The 26,142-nt window shown below is 34.4% G+C and overlaps 1 protein-coding gene across 2 annotated transcripts in view; it reads left to right on the top strand.

Annotated features, from left to right (window-relative positions):
- The window catches only part of PXDN (peroxidasin), a 90,562-nt gene that overhangs the window by 54,890 nt on the left and 9,530 nt on the right, over positions 1-26,142 (top strand). Inside the window, exons 14-21 of one of the 2 annotated variants that reach the window (XM_038131513.1) lie at positions 692-848; positions 4,396-4,504; positions 4,947-5,104; positions 9,570-11,073; positions 11,913-12,047; positions 14,423-14,631; positions 22,775-22,895; positions 25,396-25,528. In XM_038131513.1, coding sequence (XP_037987441.1) covers positions 692-848; positions 4,396-4,504; positions 4,947-5,104; positions 9,570-11,073; positions 11,913-12,047; positions 14,423-14,631; positions 22,775-22,895; positions 25,396-25,528 — 2,526 coding nt within the window. Of the gene's footprint in view, positions 1-691; positions 849-4,395; positions 4,505-4,946; positions 5,105-9,569; positions 11,074-11,912; positions 12,048-14,422; positions 14,632-22,774; positions 22,896-25,395; positions 25,529-26,142 lie in introns of those variants that run through there. The other variant, XR_005256290.1, reaches the window with a different exon arrangement.

Below are 26,142 nucleotides of genomic sequence, written 5' to 3' on the forward strand. Positions count from 1 at the left end.
ATTATATTGATATAAAACAATAAGAAATGGTGTATTGGAGCCATTTGCTACTGCTAGGTTGAGACCAGCCAGGACAGATTTTGGTAACTTTCTGGTAACCTCTTTGTGGCTTTGATTTCCATTCATGTAATAATTGCTATATCAAACTATAGAGTATTAGCAGAGTATTGATATTTACCACGACATCACACCACAACAGCAGAGTTACCAGTGAATTAATGAGTTGCTAATATTGATATTCAATTTTTCTGATGATATTCTTCTCTTCAATTAGTGAATATTAGAAATTTACTCTAATGAACCTTAAATAGCTTCTCAATGTGTAACACATGAAGAACTGATATACGTAAAGCTCTTGAAATCTAGTTCAGTTGGTTAATTTTGAGAAAAATAAAATATGTATGTTCTCAAGTGGTGTTATCTTATTTTTGGGTCATAGATCTTATGTGGTGAAAGCCTATTAAAACACTTTGATTTGAAATAATGAGTAATTTTCAAAGTAAAAAAATACACTGTACAATTTAGAAGTATGTGTGATTTTTCTATGTAAGCTTATCTAAATCTATCTGACTGTGAACTTGGCATACAAAATAGAAATATAAAAAAAAAAGCAAAAGAGAAAAAAGATGACAAAAAATAATGTATAAAAACAAGTGTGTTTTGAAGAAGTCGACTTTGGACTTTCTTGCAGGATGGAGTACAGGTAACTGAGAGTGGAAAATTTCACGTGAGTCCAGAGGGATTCCTCACCATTCGCGATGTTGGCACGGCCGATGAAGGTCGCTATGAGTGCGTTGCCCGCAACACCATAGGGTACTCCTCTGTTAGTATGGTGCTTAGTGTAAATGGTAAGATACATGACTGAGTGCTTAGATTATTATTGTTCTAATTGTCTGACATGTAAGATGAAAAAAAGTTGTTGAAATACTAAATTTATTATTTTATTCATGTGTCTTATTTTCCTCCCATGATTCTTTCTCTTTTTCCCCATATTTTAGTAAGATGGTGATGTCATAATAGGAATATCTCTAGGTGTTAAGCTCCAAAACCAACTATGCTTTGGGCTCAAGTTAATCTTTCAACTTTCTTCCTGAGATATTATTTAGAGCTTTTAGAATTTGTTAGTCAAATACCCAGTCTAAATTTTATAAATAACTTGACAAATGTCTTTTGGCATCTTCGAAGAGACACTTACAGCACATCATTGAAAATTAGTCTGCAACTATTGCAAAATAGTTCAGGGAAGTCATACAGACCTCAGGAAACTAAAAGAGAAAACAAAAAGAAAAGGAGAATATTTGATCTGGTTCTAATTATTTGAAAGTAATAATGGCAAATAATAGTTATCAATTATTACTGTGTAATAAATGGCAATAAAGCAGCAAAAGAAGCAAAGGAAATAAATTTGCTATAAAGATTGACCACAGTGCTTTTCTGAACTATTGACTAATTAAGTTATTAATTAAACTGATTTTTCAGTTTAATTTTGATGGAAAATAAAAGAAAATGGTATGGTTTCTGTCTCTCAGTAGGAAATATAAGACAATATTTTTATATCTTCAAAAAATTAGTATAGAACAGTGATTTTTTTGGTATTTTGAAGATTATTGTAAAGATATCTTCAATATTGTTTCCCAGTGTTATTTGGGATGTTCTGTATTTTGTTTACTAAATGGATAAGCATGTATCAGTGATTTTTCTAATGTGTTGTTTGCCATGGTATCAATAAAACTATGATGTTACCTGTATTAGGTTGCTTTTGGTAGACTTTTAATCTGTACTTTCTTCTATGAAAAATATTTTTAATGTGTAAAGATTATTCAGGAGAGAAAAATTTTAGGGCTATGAATCATTCAGTAATAAGTTTCCATCTACATGTATGAAGTAGAAAAAGAAAAAAAGTCTATGAAAATCAGTTAATCTGGCTACTCTGGAGATATATAGCAAAAAACCATTTTTGTTTAGGAAAGATTAGCTAATTTTAAGTTAATTAAGTCACTAAGTGTGCTGAAAAATGAAACCATGAGTTGAAATAGCACCCCAGTGGAAATGAGTTTCATTCACTTAGTACAGGTGTAAATTAATAATTTTCATCTGCTGAAATCAGCAAACAACAAAACTACTTATTAGCTGATTTTCAGTAAATAGTTGTAATGTGGGTAATTTCTTCTCAACTGTAGCATAAATAAACCTAAAATTAGTGAAAATATACTTAATTAATCTGCATTCCATCTGATACCATAAATGAAATTTCTCCTTCAAACTAGTGGGATATGAGATGCTGTTTTGCTGTGGCTACTTTAAAAACTGGTGCTGTCAGAGGATCAAGGAGGACAAGTGGACCGATTATAAGTATTGGTTAATTGCTGTGTAGATAATATATATAATGGCATAACCAGAAATGCCTAAAAACTTGCATGGCATCATTTGTTTTAAAGAGGGCAATGTTTTATAAATGTTTCTAAACCAAAACACTTTCCTAAGATCGAGAACAAATAAAGGCAAGTGTATAGAAGCTGGGAACAGGTTTTGCTGACTGTTGGATAATATTTTAAAGATGCTTTCCTTTAGCCATTTTCTTCTGTCCTTTTCCATTGTTTTGTAGGGGTCATTCCCCCTCCCTGCCCAAATTAAAAAAAAAAGTATAGTGGGAGACTCTTACAAGGAGCTTTAACTTCTAAAATTTATCAGTCTAAAAAAAGAACTGCTAGCAATAAATAATCTAAACAAAAATCAAGTACAGAATACTTAACATGTGACCGAGGTTTATAATTCAGCCCACGTATACCATTAATCAGAAAGATAGCCCTGGAAGTAAACACCAAGTTTACGTCTAATATAGGCAGCACTAAAGAGGGCAACCAGCCACTGGATTTCTACAGACTGCAGTTTTGCACTGTTCACGCCATTCAAGGCACACAAACATGCTGAAACAACTAAAATTTAAAATTTAAACCTGTAAATGACATTTCTTCCTAAAATAATAAGAATAATAATAAAGTAGCTTATCTGATAGTGATTCTGTGTGGTTGCTATTGAAAATGAAGCTGTCAAGCAAGTATAGTTGGTAATTAGGACGGATCAGGGACTACTGCCCTCAGGCAGTGTGGACAGGGTCAGATGATTTTGGATGCTGGGAATATATTGCCAAAAGCCTGCGACTGGCCTCAGGGCACAGAAAGGGGCTTCATCTGCAACTATAGAGTTCCAGGGACTGTTTTATTTGATACTATAGATGGTTAAGTTTGATTAAGTGGGTCTAGACTATGAAACTCATGTAGAGACAATTTAAGCTGCCACTTAGGAAGGAATAATGAAAAGTTGCCTAGGCAAAAAAAAAAAAAAAAAGGAAATAATGAAAAGCTTATAAACAACAGTTTTTATGTCAGATGATTTTGTACATCTGCTGATTTCATACCAGTATATTTGCTTTGGACTTTTTCCCTACTTTACCCTTCTTCCTGTGTGACTTCTCCAATCTAAACACACTCTGGAAATTGTTAGCTGTTGCCCCTGGATCTGGTAGTTCTTAGTTTAGACTGAAAGGAACGTTATTAGTCCTACATAGTTTGTACAAACATCCAGCTGCAACAAAACACTGTTTGAAGAGGCCTGTGCATTGTTGAGTTTCCAGTGTTGTATATGGTTGTTAAATAGCATTTAAGCATGTGAGTTTTAATGGAAAAAAAATATCTTTAAAAAATAATTGTAGTAGGAAACAAAAAATTGTAAATGGATAATTGTAATGTAGGAAACAAAGTAGTGATCTAAATTAAAAAAAAAATATTTACTGCCCTTTAAAATTAATCTGTGTTGCTTATTATACTGAGACCAGGAGAAGAACAATGTTATGTTCATTCAATTATGTAAATTATGTTCATTATGTACCACATGCAGCACATCCCTGTAAGTCCTTTAAGTTCTTTCATTGAATTCAACACTAATTCAGAACTAGCTGAAATCAAAGGGGAAATCTGCATTGATTTCAGTGGTTATAGATCAGGCTTTTGAGACCAACACCTGAAACCTGATAATAAACCAGGAAGAAAGCCTTAATAATTAATTTTTGATTTGGTCATCTGCATTTGAAATTGTAGTCTAATTAAAGGACAGCTAAACACTGTATGCATTTTTCTTTATCTTGGTTTTGAGTTATAAGCTAGATGACTTTTAAGCTTAGGTTAACTTCTGTTTTAAATTAATTTTTGCTACTTTAATATGCCTTGATGGAATTCCAAAATGGTTAAGAATTTTATATTTGGATGAACTAACATTTAAAGAACAAGGGTTTACTTTGTAGAACCGAAATGATGTCGTGTCTAGACTCTGTTTTATAGAAGTATCTTTTTGTGTGTGGCCATTTTTGCAATAACATGTGAATTCCTTTTTCTGTAGTTCCTAATGTCAGCCGAAATGGAGATCCTTTTGTACAAACGTCAATTGTGGAAGCAATTGCAACTGTTGACAGAGCAATAAATTCAACACGTACACATCTGTTTGACAGGTATCTCCTTTTTTTTTTTTTTGTTAATTGAGAAGTCAGAGTTAATTTTGTATGTACTAGAAAAAAATGGGAGATTTATTAAACAAGAAACCATTTTGTTACTTAAAAGACATTGTTAGTGTCTGGTTGTTTCTGAGAATACTAACAGTTTAACATGTAAGGATTCTTATTGTTCATGCACTCCTGCTGAGATCTCTGTTCACTGCAGCAGTTCTTCTGCTGAGATAATGTATATTAAAATGCTTCTAAATATTTAATTACTACTATATATTTAAATTTTTATTATTTTATTGAATTTTTTTTTCTTGGTTTGCCTTCCATTTTGAGATGAGTAACCAAGGTATGTACTAATCATGTTGCTGAACATTTATATGATTTATATAGTGTTGTTGTTTTGTGACTCCTGTGTACACTTACTATTTCTTTCTAAATTATCTATCAGTCGTCCTCGTTCTCCAAATGATTTGCTAGCCTTATTTCGATACCCAAGGGACCCATACACTGTTGAGCAAGCGAGAGCTGGGGAAATATTTGAAAGGACCTTACAGCTTATTCAAGATCATGTACAAGATGGTCTAATGGTTGACCTGAATGGAACAAGTCAGTATTCTTTCCTTCTTTTTCTGTTTTAACGTGTATTTGCCTTTTTAAGTCATTATACTTCAGGAGACATTAATTTTCTGAGGCTTGGTCCCAACTGCAGAACCATTACATTGAAATCAGTGAAGTATTTGACTTCGCAAAGCTTTAACAAATTCCTTCCTTGGTTTGCACATTGTTCACTATATAACTCTGAGCTCTCCAAGTGGAGTGTTTTTTCTCACACTGACATATTAGGAAAAAGTTCAGATTCTGATTCTTCTGCGGGTCAAACTTAGTATAATGGAAGTGCATAATGTATCCTGTTTGTTAGTTCTCTGTGTGTTTATTTATTAGGATCATTGTCTCATAGCAGAACAGACTTTTCTGTTGTGTGGTAAAAATAAGCAGTGTTTTGTTCCTCTTTCTTTAAGAAAAACCATTTAATATCAGCGTGCCTTGGCAAGGAGAAAATATGACATAACAAGAAGGATTTGTATACCTTACAAACCAAGGTTTCTGCATGTACCGCAATAGTATTCAAAGAATTATTTGCTACTTTATAAATGAGTGTCAAACTAAGCTAATTGCTTTGTTTAACACTGACATGATGTAATGAGAAATACAGCTCTTGTTGCTTTTTATAACTAGCAAAAAAAAGTGTGAGGTTTAATTTCTGCCTTTTAGGTATTGGATTCCAGTCAAACTCGTGAAGTCCAGCTGGAGTACATACAGCTAATGTCTGTAGATGTATGTGTGGATAGACTTGAAACATAAGATTGAAGCATTTGGAAATAATGATAGAGTTTTAGGAGAGCTTTTGAGACTTGAGACATAGCCAAAAAACTACACTGACAATCTAGAGGAAATACTTTTACTCATTATATTCTTTTTGATGTTTATAATTGAGTATTTATTGTAACTTCTGAAAACTTTAACACTGACCGCAAACTATAAAGTATTTATAAGACCAAAGACAACAAGCTTTGTGGTGTACTGTCACATTTGCTAGTGAAAGCAGCTTGTTACTCATTATTAGAGCTGAATAGATAATTCTTGATTAATTGTTTACCAGAAAAACTTACAATTCTTTGAAGGCTGATGTATTGTAAGAGCCACCCTGTTTGGTTTGGTTCTCTGATTAGATGCATGTGCAAGAATATTGAATATATATGCAATAAATATATAGTACTAGCAATACATAAAATGTGATGTGTGAGAACTGGTTGGCTAGGATTCATAATAGTGAAACACCTAAGGCCAGTTTTACCAAAAACTGGCATTAAAGCCTATGGATACTAGTTAATAAAAACAAAAATAGGCAACTTTTTGTGATATTGGAAATTCTGTTTGCAACCAGATCTTGCTTTTTAGACCTACAGAATCCCAAGAAACCTGGCTTTTAGGGAAACTTGAATAGTAAAATAAATCTGTTTTCATTTAAATTGCCCAATTGTCCAATTTTTAATAGTAATTTTTGTCCTTATTTCATTTTATTTAGAAATACAGAGCCAAATGAAAGGTGTTATTTAGCACTTTAGCACTGAGAACAATTGAGAAATGTGACAGTTTCCTAGTCAGAGATTTTTTTGTTGTCGTTGTTGCAAAACCTTTGAATATCCCAAGGAGAGACTATGAAGCCAAATACTCCTTCACAGTGCCAGACTGTATAACAAGGGGAATGGCCATTAATGGAAGTTCAGGTTAGATATTAGGAAACAGTTTCTCACCAGAAGACCAGTGCAGCACTGAAATAACTAATCCAGAAAGGTGGAGGAGTCTCAGGCTTTGCAGGTTTTCAAGCCTGCTGGACCAGGTATACAGGTATCTAGTGCTGGAAACAGCTCTACTACTAGCAGAAGCTTCGTCTGGATAAGAGGTCCCTTATAATCAATATTTCTATGACTCTATGAAACATCTTCCCTGCTTTAAAAAAAAAAAAAGTTAATATGTTAATTGAGCTAGCCAGCTTCTAAGCACTGGAAATGCCCTAGACCCAGCCATTTAGAGAGCAGAGGCAAAGTTAGTGCCTACAATGTGAGAGGTAATTAAGGATTAGCAAAGGCAAAGTTAGTGCCTACAGTGTGAGAGGTAATTAAGGATTAGCAACTGGCATCAGAAAGCCAAAATCTAATCCATCATAAGACGTTACATCCCACTTGAACTTCTAGAGAGAACCTGAGCCTTTTATTTTAAATTAGTACTGAAGTTCATTTCACCCAAAAGGTTCACAGGTGAGTTTTGCTCACAACTTGATTTCAGAAGTGGAGGTGGCAATCAGAATAACCACAAACATTTATTTGAATGAATAATTATAATAAGCAAAGAACTCCATAATGAATGATCATTTAAACAGGTGTGTTATTATAAAGAAGATAAGTTTTCTGGGGGTAGTTCTAGAATTAAACTGCCCCGGTAGCCAGGATATTTTAATATGCTGTCAATTATATCCTCAAAGTGTGTTTTGCTGCATTACCCAGTGGACTTACAAGTTTTGCTCTGTGGTTTGTTTTTCTTTTTCCTAGTATGGAATATTCCATAAAATAGTTTCTGTATGTCTACATGAGCATGTTAGCAAGCACTAAATCTCTCATATCTTTGCTTTGACTTGCAAACCATGTGGAGTAATCATAGCGTGAGGCTGAGCAAACAGCTTCCCTAGTTGAGCGCAGGTCCTGTCCCAGCTGAGCAACTTTGAACAACCCAGTCCCTTTCAAGGCAAAGACAAGGCTGGGCTTTAGGTAGCTTGTTTGCAATTGCCCTGCATTGTGGTAGTTGGCAGAGAGCCAGTTGTGCCTAGTACATATTTATGTGTTGAGTTTAGATGAAGACCATTGTCTTTGCAGGTACACTGGGACTGAGCTCAGAACTAAAAGTAACATTTCCCAACTGTGTGCAATTGACCGATACTCACCCCTTGCAAAACTGCATTCAGTTCATATTTTTGAGTGCATACCATCATGCTGAAAACTCCTGAAGCCTGTGCGAGCACAGTACCCCTCTACACTCACTCATTTCCTTTTTTTCCTTTTGCGTTTATACTGTTTGTTTGGTTTTATTCCTGACTTCAAGCTTTCCAGATCAAGATCCATGGTGATGTATGATGGTTTCTAGTTAGCTAAATGTACATCTACACTGCCAAATACCTCCTGGACTTTTTCCTGGATCCTGGAACCTTGTTCAACCATGCTATATATTCATTAGTCACTTATGGTGTGCCTTGTTGCTTTGGACCAGCAGCTCCTTTTTGAATTAGTCCCCACTTACTGTGTTTAAGTATGATTTGTGTTAGGGTCATGAACAATGTGAATTCTTTTCAACTTAAATGAAAAATCAGGTCCAGGCCCACATTCAGTCCAGGAGTACTAAGTAAAGATTTTCTGAAGGAGACCTGCTCCTGGATACAGTAGGTATGTCTTACTCAGCAGCAAAAATTTCACTTTACTGAGACATTTATGTTGATCTACACAAGCTGATAATGTAGATGTAGCCAGATTTTTTTCCCCCTGAAATTAAATCCAAATGTTATTAAGTAAAAATCGCTTTTATGATGATTCCTCATAGGCAGCAAGGACAAGGCACAGGCTGACTCTTCTACTATTTGCAGTCAGCCAACACTGTACTGGGTGTCCTTATGGTCTTCAGTCCTTCCACATGCCATCATATCACAACAGAGATCATAATCTTAGTTTGAGGTTCTAAAAACATAACTCTAATGAATTACAGTATATATTTTGTAGGTATTATTTTTCTATGAACTGAGAAAAAAATACAGGAAAATGATAAGTTTGTTTTAGTCCCAAAGGTGAATGGTGTGGATTGCAGAGGGAATCTGTGCCAAGTGCTATGCAAACACTACTTTCATGTAGAAACTCATCCAGAGTAATGTGAATATGAGTTACTCCACAACGTTTGTCCTAGAGATCATTCCACATTTGGCTCTATTGCTGGTGGTATTTTATTTTTTCATTGTTTTTTTCTTAAAATTTGCAACTTTCACTGTAAAAAGCAAAACAAAATAGTATTGTTCAGTGAATGAGCAAGCCTCAAGAACTAAAGTTCTTGAAGTCCATTAAAGTGTTACTGATGTTTTTTTAAATGCTTTTAGTAACATGAGAAAAATGTTCTATTTGTCTCAATAAGAGGCTTTTCTTTCTGAAAATATCTCTGCTTTCCTAAGTGACCAAATAAGTAATGAGCTCCTCTTGTGATCATTTTGTAAAAGTTGCATTTGAATTGGCATTTTAGAAAGTTTCCTCCTGACACAGTGGTTGTGAAGTTGTTCAAATGACCTAATGCTCAAATATACGATATAACAATATATATATATGATTATTGCTGTCCTTATCTAAAAATGGGGATGTTTAATCTGAAATGTAAAATCAAATAAAAAACAAAATAGCATTTCAAATACATTTGTGATCTGTGGGGGGACCATGAGTCTATGAATTCTCTGATAGTTTTCTTTGTCTGTTTTCTCTTTCAGGTTATCACTACAATGACCTTGTATCCCCACAGTACTTGAATCTGATAGCCAATCTCTCAGGCTGTACAGCCCATCGACGAGTGAACAACTGCTCCGATATGTGCTTCCACCAGAAGTACAGGACACACGATGGAACTTGCAACAACCTTCAGCATCCCATGTGGGGCGCTTCTCTGACAGCTTTTGAACGTCTGTTAAAGTCAGTCTATGAAAATGGATTTAATTTGCCTCGGGGAATCGAACCCAGAAGACTCTCTAATGGCTACGCGCTCCCAATGCCTCGCTTGGTTTCAACTACTCTGATCGGCACGGAAACCGTAACTCCTGATGACCAGTACACTCACATGCTCATGCAGTGGGGTCAGTTTCTTGACCATGACCTTGACCTCACCGTGGCTGCACTGAGTGAGGCCAGGTTTTCGGATGGTCAGCATTGCAGTTCTGTTTGTACAAATGATCCTCCATGCTTTTCAATCATGATACCGCCAAACGATCCCAGAGTTAGAAATGGCGCACGCTGCATGTTTTTCGTACGCTCCAGCCCAGTTTGTGGAAGCGGCATGACATCTCTCCTGATGAATTCTGTGTACCCACGAGAACAGATCAACCAGCTGACTTCATACATTGATGCGTCCAATGTGTATGGCAGTTCGGACCATGAAGCACTAGAAATCAGAGACTTGGCAAGTCAAAGAGGCCTTCTGAGGCAGGGCATTGTACAGAGATCTGGCAAGCCCCTTCTTCCGTTTGCCACTGGCCCACCAACAGAATGTATGAGAGATGAAAATGAGAGCCCAATACCCTGCTTTTTAGCTGGTGATCAGCGCTCTAATGAACAGTTGGGTCTTACCAGCATCCACACATTGTGGTTTAGAGAACACAACAGAATTGCCACAGAGCTACTGAAACTTAATCCTCACTGGGACGGTGACACAATATATCATGAAACACGCAAAATTGTTGGTGCAGAAATGCAACACATAACATTTAGCCACTGGCTCCCTAAGATCTTTGGAGAGGTAGGCATGAAGATGCTTGGCGAATATAAGGGTTATGATCCCAGTGTTAATTCTGGCATAACTAATGAGTTTGCAACTGCCGCTTTTAGGTTTGGTCACACACTCATTAATCCTTTTCTGTATCGACTGGATGAAAATTTTGAACCTATTCCACAAGGCCATCTACCTCTTCACAAGGCATTCTTCTCTCCATTTCGGATTGTAAATGAAGGAGGCATTGATCCACTTCTAAGGGGATTTTTTGGTGTTGCTGGTAAGATGCGTGTCCCCTCACAATTACTCAATACAGAATTAACAGAAAGACTCTTCTCCATGGCACGTACTGTGGCTTTAGATCTGGCAGCTATGAATATTCAGAGAGGCAGAGATCATGGAATTCCTCCCTACCATGATTTTAGAGTTTACTGTAATCTTTCTTCAGCTCAGACTTTTGAAGATCTGAAAAATGAAATTAAGAATCCTGAAATCAGGGAGAAACTTAGCAGGTGAGCCTGAGATGAAGAAAAAGTCGATTATCTAAATGTGCATGCAAAAACCGTACCTGAATGTCTTATCTAGAAAAAGATACTTAATAAGACTTAATGGGATTTTTAAGTAACTTCCATCAGTACCAGAAAACAGATGTTAACAATTTCCACATTCAGATAATTTCTCTACTTCTACATCTCTATGAACAGTAAGAATATATACAGTATATATACAGTAATATATACTGCATGTGTTCATGAAATTATTCATTTGAAAATGCCTAGTTTTGTAAATGCTGTTAAATATGAATGCTATTTCAGTGTAAGGTCATATTAAATGCCACCTTCATGAAAGTATTTAGATGTTTAATTCCATTGATTCTGTACAGTGAAACAAATGTCAGTATTGCCCATTGTTCTGTCATGTGGACATCCTTCACTACCAGTAAGTTTTTCTTTAGAGAGTCAGTGTTTAAAATTAAGTCTACATCCACCTGCCACCCCTAGCTTATTTGCTCATAATTAAAGACAGAATTAGTCTCAACTATAGTAATATAAAAAGGGTGTACAGAGGCACAGGAAAGAGAAGCTATAAAAAAGAAACAATTCTAAGAAATCAAAAGAAAGCTGCTAGGAGAAAAAAATTGCAGGCTAGCCATGCAGACCCACATGATGTATACAACCTGCATTGCAGGATTTCTTGTGTATACACTCGCAGCTTGTTCACAAAGGATGTAGTGCTATCACTGCGGTTTTTTTTCCTGTGTGTTATTTGTATCTCTTAGCTTCACCATGTACTGATTATTTTGTAAATATAAAATATTTGTTATTCAGTATTTGTATTTTTCAATTTATAGGTTGTATGGCTCCCCACTGAACATAGACCTATTTCCTGCTCTAATGGTGGAAGACTTGGTTCCAGGGAGTCGGCTGGGGCCAACTTTGATGTGTCTGTTAAGCACACAGTTCAGGCGTATTCGGGATGGAGACAGGTACAATAAAATACCATGGAAACCAAAATGAATTTTAACTTAAGGATGCTTAATAACAGTTTCAATGTCATGTTTCCAAAACAAACTCTATATTATCTTCATTTATGATGTTAAAATATATCTTAAAAGATAAAGAATACATGTTTAAAACATTTTTAGAAGCTGTGATTCTTTATTAATTCTGTTACTCTTTGTGGTGAATGTCATACTGACCTCCAAAAACACAACAGTTTCCTTTTTCCAGATATTCAAGTCACTTACCTTTTTGAAAAAGTGCATGATGCTTCTCTTATTGTTACTGAGTTATTTTATTGGCAAAGAAATTGTGGTTGTTACTTAAGCATAGGTTGGAACAGTATCACGCTGTATATATAGCCCCTATGCATACTACAGTACAAGCAATTTGTGCAACAAATGAGTATTAAAACAGACAGGTAAATCCAAAAACCACAGTTTGATGATTGTCTTTAAATTAGTTTAAATTATATTTCTTTAAAGTAAAAATGCTTTAAAGATATGCACATTGTAAGCAATTTCTCATTTTCAGTTTTTAGAATACCTGAAGTAAGAGAATAGTAATTTCTCTTGTCACAGCAGCCAGATCTCCTTTGAGCACTTTCAGCACATTTGTTCAGCATCTGAAAATCAATGTTTTCCTCATTTTAACATAATTTGTGACCTAGAATCCTGTTCTTTTAATGACATGAGAGTACATAGACTTAGGCTGATTAATTCAATCCTAATGAAAGGAAAACAGGAATAATTAGGAAATTAGATTTGATTCTCTTTATTTAATGATATTTCATTGAATCAAGTTATTAAACTGCTACTTAGAATATTATAAAGGCTTTTTTATTTTTGTAGTCAATAACCCAAACCTTTTTCTGTGCTGTTTTAAAAGAACCACCAAACATTTTTTACATAAAATATGTTAAAAAATAAAGCTGTGAAGCATAGAACTCTCATGCCTGGAGGCAGAGAGAGTAAAAGAGGAAGAAATATATGCAGTATGAGATCCAGGTTACTGGTGACAAGTACGTATTTGTGTCACAGCAGGATATCTATACTGCTTATTGTTTATATTTGTTTGCATTTTTTCAGCAAAAGCACCTTTTCCTGTTTTGTTTTGTTTTCTGATAGAACATTTAGAAGCTATAGGAAAACACTGACTATTTAGGAAAGGAATACAAATATTTGGAAACAACATGCCAGCAAATAATAAAATATTATTAGACATAGTGAAAGCAGCTCTTACTTGTTTGAAAAGTCTTTTTAGTGGGCAGAGGATCAAAGCTGGTAATACCATGCAAAGCAAATGTGTCTGTGCATAAAAAGGAGTGATATTTGAAGGGAACCTAACTTCATGTGAAGATGGAAATTTGAGAATCTTTTTGTAGTATTTGGAAATTCATTGGCCACTGTCCAATGCTTTACGTAAATTATACACTAAATAGGTAAAATGAAATTTCTTGACCATTCTTCTACGTTTACTACTGGTTTTGATATTACATAAAGTTTAAAGAGTCTCCTTTTTTTTTCCTCTGTTTTTTGTTTGTTTTTTTAGTTTGTTTTGGTTTTGATTTAAAATAGGTAGGAGAAAAAGTATCAATATTGATATAGCTTTGGAAGACAGAAAAAATATCCCAGTGAGCAGTTCCTATGTGTTAGAATGGTGTAAAATGTTTTCAAATTCTGGACAGTAACTTATCCATGTAAAGCTTGCTTTTTATAGTAATTTATATTTTATATTTGCTATTGATAACAGGCTTTTAGCACTTTATGTATGAAAAAACAAACTATTTGAAACCACAGTGTTTCCATCTTGAATATAATGAATTAAATGAGCATGTATGAGAAAGTCCCTGAATCAGAATAGTCATGAAAATAGTTAAACAGAAAAAAAAATCGTTAGTACATTAAATTGTCTCACTTATCTTGATAGGTAAACCAGAAATAAATTAACCATTCTTCTAATTTCAGCAATTCCATCAAGATGTTTTCTTGACCGTAAGAAAGTTGCCTAAAGAAAGAAATTATGGTCATTTAAGTTTCTTACTTAGAAGAATCCTTAACGTGGTAGTCTGGTGCCATTTTAGATGTCCGGAGATACTCACGACATTGAAATGAGACTAATGGAGAAATCAAATGATTTCTTGATTATTTCATCCCTTTCAGAGTGTCAGCATGACACCAGCTAGTGCTGAAGTGACACCAGGAACTGCAATTATTGCATTTGGATCAGTTACTTGTTAGAATGTTGAGAACAGGATTTATGAGATAATTAATTTCATTCTGAACACAGTATTGAAATATCTTTGAAAAACTGCCAATTGTTTCTTTTCACTAGCGGACTTGTCTTTTCTGTGAGATTACAGGTTATGGTATGAAAACCCGGGTGTGTTCACTCCTGCTCAGCTCACTCAGATCAAACAGACGTCTCTTGCCAGAGTTTTGTGTGACAATGGTGACAACATAACCAGGGTACAACACGATGTCTTTAGGGTGGCTGAGTTCCCACATGGATATAGTAACTGTGAAGATATTCCTAAACTGGACCTCAGGATGTGGCAAGATTGCTGTGAAGGTTTGTATAGAGGTGGATTTGGGGGCAGTGAGGTGTGTGCAGTTTGATAAGTGTCTGCTTTCTTTTAAGATGTTTTACTACTTTTGGGGTTTTGTTAAGATATTACAAATTCTAATCTGAAGCATAGCCCCTGTTAAGTGGGAAATCATTCCATATTCTATATTAAATAAACACCTCATAAAAATAGCATCAATTTGAGCTTTGCAAGGTGTAGATAATTGGTTACTTGTTTTCTTTCTTTTGCAGATAAGTATTCTTGTTCATTGCCATCTCCTTCAAAAGTTAGGAGCATGGGGTCATTTTTTTTCCTGAAAAATAAGCTTTTTTTCTCCCGAAATAGGATTTGTCTAGCTGCATGGAGCACAGGACACTGCTTGGTGGCCTGTATGTTGGCTTCTGTCTCACAGATTTTCTGCGTGGCCTCTCTTCAGCCATCGTCACATCAGAATTCTCTGCAAGTGTTCCATAGTTAGAATCCATTCCCAAGAGAATCTTCTGGATCATGCAGAATGATTTTCAGTAGTATCAACAACAAAATGCTTCAGAGGACAATGACCTCTCTTTCTTGAGAACTCCTTGACAATGTCATTATCATTTTCTTTGGAAAAAATTCAAATTACATGCCCAGGCTGTAAACGTATAATCAGGAATTTTGGGAACTTTGCTCTTGAACTCTGACTATTGAGAAATTGCTGTCAAACAAATTCCTAGTATGAAAAGCCTTGCTCTTATTTAAAAAGGATAGGGGTAGTATTGGTTGATATTATTAGAATCTGATCATTTCCTTAATATATTTCAATACTAATACCTTGTATATTTGCTGATGAAAGGTATCCAGATCTGTGTTCTTCATCTTTTCTACTGCTGATTCTTTTGAGTTTACTACTGCTGAGTAGGATATTCAATATTCTGTTGAAAGAAATGCACGTATAAAGAGCTGGTGGATTTCATTTTTGAAAGAAGTCACAATCTTTCACTAGTGTCTTGTCTATTTAACTCTTTTGGTAAGATATAATTGTCCACAATGACAAAGACCTTTTGTGATACAGCTCAGAATTTAATGCAGAAGGTAAAAATTAAACTGATAGATAATGTCTCTTCAGTCTGCTACAGATACAGTAAATACTGAGGAAGGGTTTATAGTCATGTGACTATACCATGAGAACAATCTCAGCTATCATTAATTATTAAAAAGGTAGATAGAGATTTACTATTCAAAGTTACTACATAACTTAGCTTTTAAATTGATTACTGTATTGTCTTATCCAGTAAACAAGTCTTAAAAAAAAATCACTCTCTAAGAAAATTCTTCCTTGGAGACTGTTCAAAATGTCAGTTATCAGTGTGAAACTAACAGAAATAAATGCTTTGAATTTCAATAAGAACTCATACAGTATTCCCCATGTACAATATCTTTCAGGCCTTACTCTAATTTTTACAGCTTTTTTTTCATTGGTAGGTTACTTGGGGTTTTTTAAAAAAATGTTTACCAGGTTTGCCATTCCCAAATTAATGATAATAGTTTCTAAAAAGCTAGACATTATTGACACATTGTAATTTTAATACAAAGTCTTCCAGAATCTCTTCAAAAATTCCCTGACATATGCCAGAAACATTGGGAGAAAATCAATTATCACTCTTTAAGTGCTTTACCATAAATAAAGCACATTCTTCCAATTCACAATAAGTTCATTTTGCCATGGTTCATGAAGCTTGACAGACAGTTTCACAACGACATTTTTTATTTTGATTTGTAAAAAAGATAAAGCTGTTCTGAGAAATTATGTGTTGATTCTCTAAATGTTATGTTATCACTGAGCCCTTTAGAACAGATGTTATCTTTGGAAAATCTTTAGAGTATTCTTGTGTTCAACAACCCAGTTTGCATTTTCATTCAAGAAAGTTGCTACCACAGAATACCACTGGATGCAGCACAGTTAGACAACTGTCAAGCAAAAGAAAGGGTAAATAAGTACTGTTTTATAAAAAATTTCCTATTTGTATCCTCTTTTTCTGAACTCTTGAAGCCTTGCAGGGGTTAATGAAGAGAAAGTGAAGTATGCATGGCTTGAACTTCTTTCTTGCATGGATGAATGACTGTGACATTTTCTGTGGGAATCCAGTTTAAGTAACTGATGTAAAAACTTTATTTCCTTCCATAGCCACTGTTCCTCTGAGATGGGGCATACACTCAAGAGCAGCATTTACTTTGAGTTGAGTACATTAAAAGGGTTTGTTTAGTTAAATTTATTATTGTTCATTATTTAAAAGAAAAAAAAATTAAACCCATCTCCAGATTTAAAATGTTTCTAATGATTTTAAAATTAAAATTATCTTAAGTTTAAATTTCAAGTACAGAATATTGCTCATTGCCCTTTATGTATGTTTCATAAGTGACCCATGTGTTCAGCTGTTTCAGCCTGGTTAAAAACACATCTGGTTTTGTTGTCCTTCCTGTTTTGTTAAAAGTCAAAATACTTTTCCATATGAAGAATAGAAAAATTTCTTAGTTTTAAAAATCTGCCTTGTAGCTTTTTTGAGTAAAGCTAGTATTTTCTTCTTACAAAGCAAAGAATTATTCTTCTTTATAATAATAAAAATAACAGATTAAATTTAGATTTCAGTTGGTAAATCATACAGCAGAATTACTAGTTTATCATGGCAAAAAGTAGGAGTTCCACAAAAGTTCACAAGTTTTCTTCTGTTTTCCTTCACTTCCTATCTTTCTTTGTCTTGTCAGAGATGATGAGTAATTGCTGGATTTGCTGCTGCTCTTTATTTGTGCAAAGAGCAATCGAGCTTCAAATTTTCCAAACAAGAAACTTTTGGTGCTTTATTTCAGGGTCTCTAGTGCAAGAAGTGTATTTGGAATTTTTTTTTTTTAAGTAATCAGTGTATGCTTTCATGATTACTCAAATGTGAATCTTAAAAAGTTTCACACTTTTTGGTTTTGTTTTGTTATGTGGGTTTGTTTTTTTTTTTTGTAAGTTGAAGTACAAAATTTCTTTAACCTTTTGTTTTATGTTAAAACCCATGAGGTTTCACATGGACCCAGGAAGACAATGGACAATGACCCTGGAGGAAGTGATTCAGATAAGATGCAAGTCATCCTTATAAGTGTAAACTGATTTGGAAAGATTTTTCTTAACTATTTCTCAGTTAGTGAACAGCCTATCTCCTGTGTCAGATATTGTTATTTTTCTTTGCTTTTTTCCTGTTTAATTCAGGAATACAGCCTTATACAAATTATGATCAAATGTTTAAATCCCACTGAATTTCATTAGAAGAGTTAAGACACATTCTTAATCTGAATGCTTTCAGTAGATTAGACCTATGTTTATGAACTCTTGTATTTTAGGACCAGAAGAACAATTATGCTCTCTGTTGCTTCTCTACTGACAACATTAATCTCTTACTATGCACTTCTCATTATGTCCTTTAATCTTCAATGAGAATACTAAACAGCACTGGGCAAAGCACTAAATTCTGTGCAATATAGTGGAAATAACACTTTAAAATGTTAACAGAAATCTCTGTGTGAGACTGGAAGTTCTTTTTTGACAAAGGATATTGCTCACCAATAACTCTCAAAATACCAATATTATGTGATTTATGTCTGAAAAGGTTTTGTCTTTACCCAGAACTTGTATGCTTCGGTCAGGTCGTATATTTTTGCTTTCTATGTTCAAATTACCTTTTTACATTTAAATTTACATTTAAAGACAGTGTCTGTTAGTTTAGTAACAATTCAGTCTATGCCAAGCTACTAAAATTAAGTTCCAGGGCCTATAATTATAAGGACGTCATTCATTTTATCTTTGAGTGGAAGTATTTCATATAGCCCAGTGTTTTTGTATGGTTACAAATTTTACTGAGAGAATCAGTATTTTTATTTGTATTTCATCCAAACCAAAAAATATTCTTTCTCAGGTATCTACGATCCATTAAATACAATTCTTCATTCATAAACATGAAATAAGGAGACTTAAGTTATGACATTGCTTTGTCTCTTCTACCAGCAGTTTCATGCCAGTAGTTGCCATCCCTTGTGAAGAGCAACAGGGAAGCAATAGGCTTCAATCATTGTATTTCAATTCAAACTCCTGACTGAGTTGCCAGATCTGTCAAAGTTCCGCTGCAGGCAATAAAGAGATGTCTCTGGAGTACAGTCAGGCTGCAATCTCGTCTTATGTCAGTGTTCATTGACTCTAAGATCAACATGGGTAGGAAAGCATCCTAATTGAAGTGTCTCAGTGATTTCTACAAATCTAGGCAGCTGGAGGATTTCCTTCTTGTGACTTCAGTCTAGTGGCCAGAACAGTTCTTAGGGTCTTAAAAAATTTCCATAGATTTTCAGTCTGTCTGAAATTACTCTTTCTTACTGATTTCTATTCCAAAAGCTGCATGTTTTCATGTTTTTAATCTTCAAAATCCTCTAACTAGTCCTATTTAATTTTTGCACTGGAGAGGTTGGATTTGCTTTGGTTTGGTGTCAAGAACCTAATGTTTCTCCTTTATCTACCTGAAGACCATCCAAGACCTATTTAGATCATGAAAGCATGAAATGTTTTTCAATATCTTTAGTCTGTCATTAGCTATATATTACAAAACTAGACATTTGCTTTCCCAACAATGTCTGAACCTTCTAGTTCTGGTAGTAGACTGATCTCGAAGCTCAGTCTGTGAGCTTTGCAATAAGCTACAGGAAACATCTTTATTCTTAAAATTCCCCAGTATATCAGCTGGCAGATGACAATCTGAGTTGTTACTTCATCTTCTACCTTCTATACATTTTTCTTTTCAGATGTTTAACTAATCTTTTTACAAAATACATCTGTTCTGATCTGAGCAGATTAGTGTTGGATTTCAGACCCACCACATTACATTTTTGGTGGTGTTTAATTTATCTTTTGTTAGAAAGTCTTATTCAACAGAAGAAATGAAGATATGCTGTGCAATGTGAAGGGTTGTGGCCTATTTTGGCAATAACAAAACCAGTTATTTTGAGTTAGGGCTTCATTTCATGTGAAAAGTGGCTTTCCTATCTTGTGCAATTTTTAAGCAGCCGCTTTGTGAAAACATCTACTCAAAAAATCATTTTACATCAGATATTTTTAGTATTTCTCCACCCTTTTACTGGTCCCACTGGCATGCCTACAAGATCTTAATACAAATGCTTACAGTAAAGCAACCTAATTCACTACAATAAAGCCTGGAGAATCAAACTAGTATCAAATAGATATATGTGCTTTGCTTCACATTTCCTCAGTCTTTCAAGTTGTTTTGTTTTAATCTACTGTTAGATTAATTCTCCATGGCCTAGATTTTGAGGAGTGATTCATAGAGAATTAGGACTGCTATATAATTCTCTATCATGTTTTTTATTATCCAATTTACTTAATAGTTACATTTTTAAAACCTTGTGGGAAACAGGATTTTCTGAAGATGTGGACATGGCTTCTATGTACAAATAGAAATGCCAATTTCTTTATGGAAGGGGTTGTTAGACATTGGAACAAGCTGCCCAGGGAGGTGGTGGGAGGGTCATCATCCCTGGAAATGTTCAAGAAATGACTGGATGTGGTATTTCATGCCATGTCTAGTTGACAAGAGGGTGTTTGGTCAAAGGTTGGATCTGAAGGTATCAGGGGTCTTTTCCAACATAAATTATTCTGTGATTATGTGTGGTTCTGTAAATGGATCAGCTTGACACTTGCAGTGTAACGGTAGCTACCTTCTGGAAGAAAAAACTGTCCACAGAGAAAAATAGTTCTTAGGTCACTTTTAAACATTCACTTTTTTTCTGCACAAAATTAAATGGAATGGGTATAGCTAATCTGGAGACATATTAGTTAAGCTGGGGGAAAAAAAAAACCCCAGAATTTCAGGCTTATTTTTTTCTTATTTACTGCTAAGATAGTCTTCATTAAGAATAAAAGTTTAAAAAAAAAGGAGAGGGAAGAAATTTCTTGATTTAGGCTGTCTAAACTGATGCATTTTGTCCTGCACCTCTCAGCAGTGGCATTCCTCCTTGTTGTACCTGAAAGAGAAACCAACAGCATGAGCTGGTAATTTGGCAAGTTGACATATTTGAGTTTTAAAAAACTCAGAATGTCAGATCTGTGTACTTAAAGCTTTCACTGAACATATGGTTCTCATATTTACCAGTCTAAGGTGATAAAGCCTGCCCAAGATTTCAGACCTTTGTTTCTAAGAAACAACCTAAGAATGAAAAAAACAATGGGCCATTGTGTTATTGTACAAAAAACCCCCAAAAAATCTGTATTATGCAAGATGACTATAGCAGCTACTAAACAAAGGAGGATAGCGGAAACCTTTCACGTATTGCTTCCAAGAGAAACCAGAGACTTTGTGATACTCAAGAAAACTTTAAGCAGCACATTGCTTTGTGCAACAAAAATTCCTCTGACCAAAATTAGTTCTTTCTTCAGGAACCCTTCAGTATGATCCTTTTTCTCACCATACTAAATATAGAAGTGTCTAAGGGTGTTCAAAAATGCCTTCATGCTGAGTTTCTTACAGACACATGGGTCTGTTCCCATCTGAACGAGTTTCATTTCTGAGTGGACAGCAAGGAGGTTATGTGGGAAAGAGCAGAACACACAAGAAGAATGAACAATATGTTGGCAGCAAATAGCATGTAGCTCTTTGGTGGGTGCTGTTGTTACAGGAGGAAAGTAATGCATTTATTAAAGAAAGGGACAAACTGCAAGGAAAGCACAGGGAAGGGGAATTGTGGATAACTTGTGTTCAAGAACGATCTGTAGATATTGGTTTTGATCTGAATTTTTTTTTTGGTTGGTAACCTTCTTCTTTTTTTGGGTCTTAAATGATATTAAGCCATTAAAACAAACTTAAATTTTTCCTAACAGAGAAATTATAATATTTTAATGTACATAACAGTTCAACATAATTAAAAGTAGTCCAAGATACCTAATTTTTTGTAATCGGAGCAACCTTCCATTTGTTTCTCTAGTTGCTCATTTCAGCAGTGTTGATAGACTTGAAACTTTTGCAGTAATTTGTGTTAATACTTCAGGTATTCAATCTAAGTTACAGAAAAATACTTTATAAATATTTCTGAGTTTTTGATTTAATTTGTTTTGGTGCAAATTAAGAGAAACATTATGGAAAATGACTCCTTCCCATGTTCAGTTGCTTTCATGACTCATTCTGCTAATACCAGACTTAGCTGAGAAGTGCCTATGGCATCCTGTATTTGGGCTTTCCCTTTGGTTTTAGCAGACTCTGCTTCTAGCAGTTGATCATGTAGTTTGTTCCTGCTTCAGCTTGGCCCATTATAACTTTTAGCTTTAAAGCTTCTGTGAACAGAAATGAGAAAACTTCCATTTTCTCATTGTCTCCTCTATCAAGCGCTGTAGCAGTTTTATTTTGTTTTCCTTTTCTTTCTTAAATGGGACTCTTTACAAATACTCACTATGTTTGAAAGGCTAAATAAAGTGAACTGGAAGAAAGACATACTTCATCCTGCCAAGACCTCCTCTTCAGATCTGAGGAGATTTCTGTCATAGCTCATTTTCAGGCTTGAGATTTTTGCTCTGTGGTGGAAGGAGTTTTAGGGTCTGGTGATACATTCAGATTCCTCAGATTTGGAAGTAAGACTCGTCAACCTATAAAGCATGTCTGCAAATTTGGAATGAAATTGAAAATTCACTTTCAGATGGCAAAAAAAACCAAATAATAATGGCTGTGACAGATGAAGTACCCACAGAGTGGTTTGTCTGTCATTGGTTTTTTTTCATATGTAGTTGCCCTGTTTGCCCAGAAAATAATTAAAAGCCAAGAGAGTAAAAATTCCAGGAGTGGAAATTTCAGAAGTGAAAAGAATAGTTAAAGTAGCACTATATAGGTTTGTTAAAATTGTATTTATTCCTTTGTTTCACACTAAAAAGCTGGTCTGTGAGTAATCACATTTTCTGCATCTAACTAGCTTAAATATTCTATCACTGAGATATATTCATCTGCCATCAACCAGTTCCAGAGGGATCAGACTGGATGTGTGAATTGCCTTTACCAACTCTGAAAACACTGCCAAACCATATTAATATTGTAACTGCTGAAATATGCTGTAGTTTATGTGTAATTTCTTGTCTGTTTTCAGACTGTAGAACCAGAGGACAGTTTAATGCATTTTCGTATCACTTTCGGGGAAGACGTTCTCTTGACTACAGCTTTCAGGAGGACAAGCCCCTGAAAAAAATGAAAATGTCCAAATCAGTAAGGTGAGAGGTTTTTTGTTTGTTTTTTTTTAATAATTATAAAAAAAGAAATTATATTATAAAGAATTATAAAAAAACATTTGTTTTCAAAATGGAATGAAACTGAATGATTTCTCAGATGCCACTTTTTTCCAGTTCCTGCTTTCTCAAGTTTATGATTGATGTATTTTATTCTGACACTTCTGCATATCTAGTAACAATAAACCACTTTTTTTTCCAAGTTCATTTGTGTAAAACTCTTTGTAAGTAGTATAAGTATAGTACTTTTGTTTTTCCTGCAGTTTTTATGAAAAAAAATCACTAACAAATCGTAATTTGAGGATTTGAAATGCCACATTCCTACAGTGCCTGCAGTAACAAATTAATCTAAATTATTTTGTTTCCTATTTGGAGCTTCTAGATTCTCCTGTAGAAATAGGAGGATATCAAGTGTTGATTTCAGTTGCATAAAAATTTGTGATAATGGTAAGGATTGCTTCTGGTACCAAAATACTTCAAGCAGGAATGGAGAACACCAGTGCTAATAATATTGTTTATAACTCCCTAATCCTCAAAATATAGCAAGGAAGTAAATCACAGTTTCAGTCACAAATTATCTATTATTAGCTGTACAGGGTCTCTGCCCTTTCATGGGAATGAAAACTTACCTATGAATTAGTGACATGAAATGAGTTCTGCTCAGACCATTTCTTGTGAAGACCCCCCCATGATGAACAAATTTGAGACACTTGAATTACAGCTCTTTCTATTCAGCATGCATTCTTTTAACAAATAAAACTTTCTATTTGAGTGATGATGATGATGATCAAGCAGAGTCTACCCACTCTGGCAAGGAAAGCATCTAGACAGATACATAAAGAGGTAAATGAATTTCAGCAATTTCAAATACTCTGGAGGTGTTATAGTGCTTGAAGGAATACCATGATTATGTTCCACTTAATTGAGAGGAATCTGTCCCGAAGTAAAAGATCCTTTAGATGTTTAGGATTTTAGACAAGAGAAGACAGCAGCTATGGATAAGCTGGTCTGTAGATAATATGGAAAGGTAGGTTCCTTTGAAGTAATCCTTGAAGAAGGATGTTTTGTCCATCTTTGCAAGTGAACTGCTAGAAAAATTTACAAAACAGCAGTTCACTTTTTTAAGGATGCCTAGTCCCATAATTCTAAAGTTGTAATAGGGGTTAAATTAAATCAAAATGAAAGCAAGAAAAAAAATAAACCTTGCATCTAAGTACCAGCTTGTTTGACTTTGTTTCAGTCCAATTACTAATTAGGACTACAAAATAGTAGATTTACAGTACTTCATTTGTAGCATAAATAAAGCTAAAGCAACCTCAGTCAATTCCCATGAGTTCTCATGCTCAGTGTTGTATTTAAATTGCATTTGTGGTCAGATGGGTTTTTTCCTCCTTTTTTTAACTTTTCCTTTGCAATAACTTGAACAGGTGGGGAAGATTAAATATTTTGTTATACAATAGCAGCTGGTTTACTTGAACTTTGGCATGTTATGTTGTTTAGAGTTCTTTTTCTCTAATTTAGAATAAAAACTATGGGAAACTAAGTAGCTTGAAGCCCTGCCAGGAAGTGCTGTTTTAATTTATGCAGAAAGATTATAAATCCTGAGCCTTGATATATGAGAATTTCTTTGCCAGTTCATTCTTTGGGTATCCCTTAGGACTGGAGATGATACGTTAACCAAATAGTAATGCCTGTAATTATTATTGGATTCAAGAATCTTTAAAAAAGTAAATTAATTTAAGGATCTTAATGTAATAGGTGACTTAAAAATCAGTGTTATCCATGCTTTTGAATGCCTGTTTATTTAAGTGTACCAGATAATATATTGTTAGTTACAGACAGTTCCTTTTGTTTCTCTTTCTCATCAACAGATTGAATTGATTAACACAATCTAGTGTTATATATCTGTTATGAGATATCAGCTGGAAAATACTACAGACAAAAGACTTTGTGTACTATTAGCAGTATTGATGTCAAATGTTAGTCAAAAATATGTTCATACCTAGAAGTACTTCTCATTTATTTATGAAACCAAACTTTCTCCTTTTTAAAGTCATATTTCTTAAAATACATGTTTTGCTAACAAGCCTGTAGAGGAAGAATCTATGGTTCAGAATGTGAAATGTGAATCTCATATGGGAGGGAACACTTTTTAAGACTCTTTCACTTTAGTCTGCTTTTGTATTGGAGGCTCCAGGGTGAACTTAAGGTGATGCTGTATAGTGTCACTGGTGACAAATTTGTGTGTACCCCTCCATGAAATACATAATTTTTGTAAGTATAAGAAATTCCCTGTTGGTAGGGATGTTGACAGTAATCTGGAGCTCGCCTGTCCTGAGTCTACCTTCAGCACCAGCTGCTGTGGTTCATATTCCTACATTTGTTGGGTGCTCTTCTTTTACATTTTCGTTACATGTCCTAAAACATCTAGCCAGATAAAAAAGGATTTACATGAATTTCCTGACTTTGCATTTATTTGTTGCAGTTCTGTGAAACAGAGTAAATATTTTCGTAATGCAACATCCACAGCTAATGAAAATAGAAATGTACCCGCAGTGAATGACTTCAAAGAATTTGTTTTGGAAATGCAAAAAACTATTTCAAGCCTCAGAAATCAGGTAAGATGCTATAATGAACTTATTGTAGTCTATCATGTCTAATGTAGATTTAATTAATAATATTTTCCTAACATCTGTCTTATGTTTTTTAATATTTATACATCCCCTGCAGACAATACCCACCACATAGTATCTCAAACAAAAACCAACACAGAAGATGGTGTGTTATTCTTTATTTCTGTGTTCTTTTGAAATCGTACTGAGATATTCTACAGCTGGACCCTCTTGACTTTGAACCTGAAGCCCTGTGTAACCATTGTATACTAAACACAGTATTAATCTTCTTCTAAAAATTTGGTTTTAGTGTTAATAAAATCTTTTTTACCATTTGAAATGTATACAATTTGTGTAAAGCAATGATTAAAATGCAGACTTCATAAGAAATAATGTGCCAGACTACAGCTGTAAACAGAGTTAAGATCTAGATCACTTAGAGAAGACTTTACAATGTTTGCAGCTAAACTCTATTCAGCCATAGTGGAATCCCATTTTTAAAATGTACACCATACAGAAGTTAGCTAAAAATTCAAGTAAACATTTTTAATTACGACGCTTTAAAAAAAAAAAATTTTCACTTCCTTTCCAGAACATTTTTGACAGTTTAAATTTGTCTT

Source organism: Motacilla alba, chromosome 3 (genome assembly GCF_015832195.1).
Source record: "Motacilla alba alba isolate MOTALB_02 chromosome 3, Motacilla_alba_V1.0_pri, whole genome shotgun sequence".
NCBI classification, from domain to species: Eukaryota; Metazoa; Chordata; class Aves; order Passeriformes; family Motacillidae; genus Motacilla; species Motacilla alba.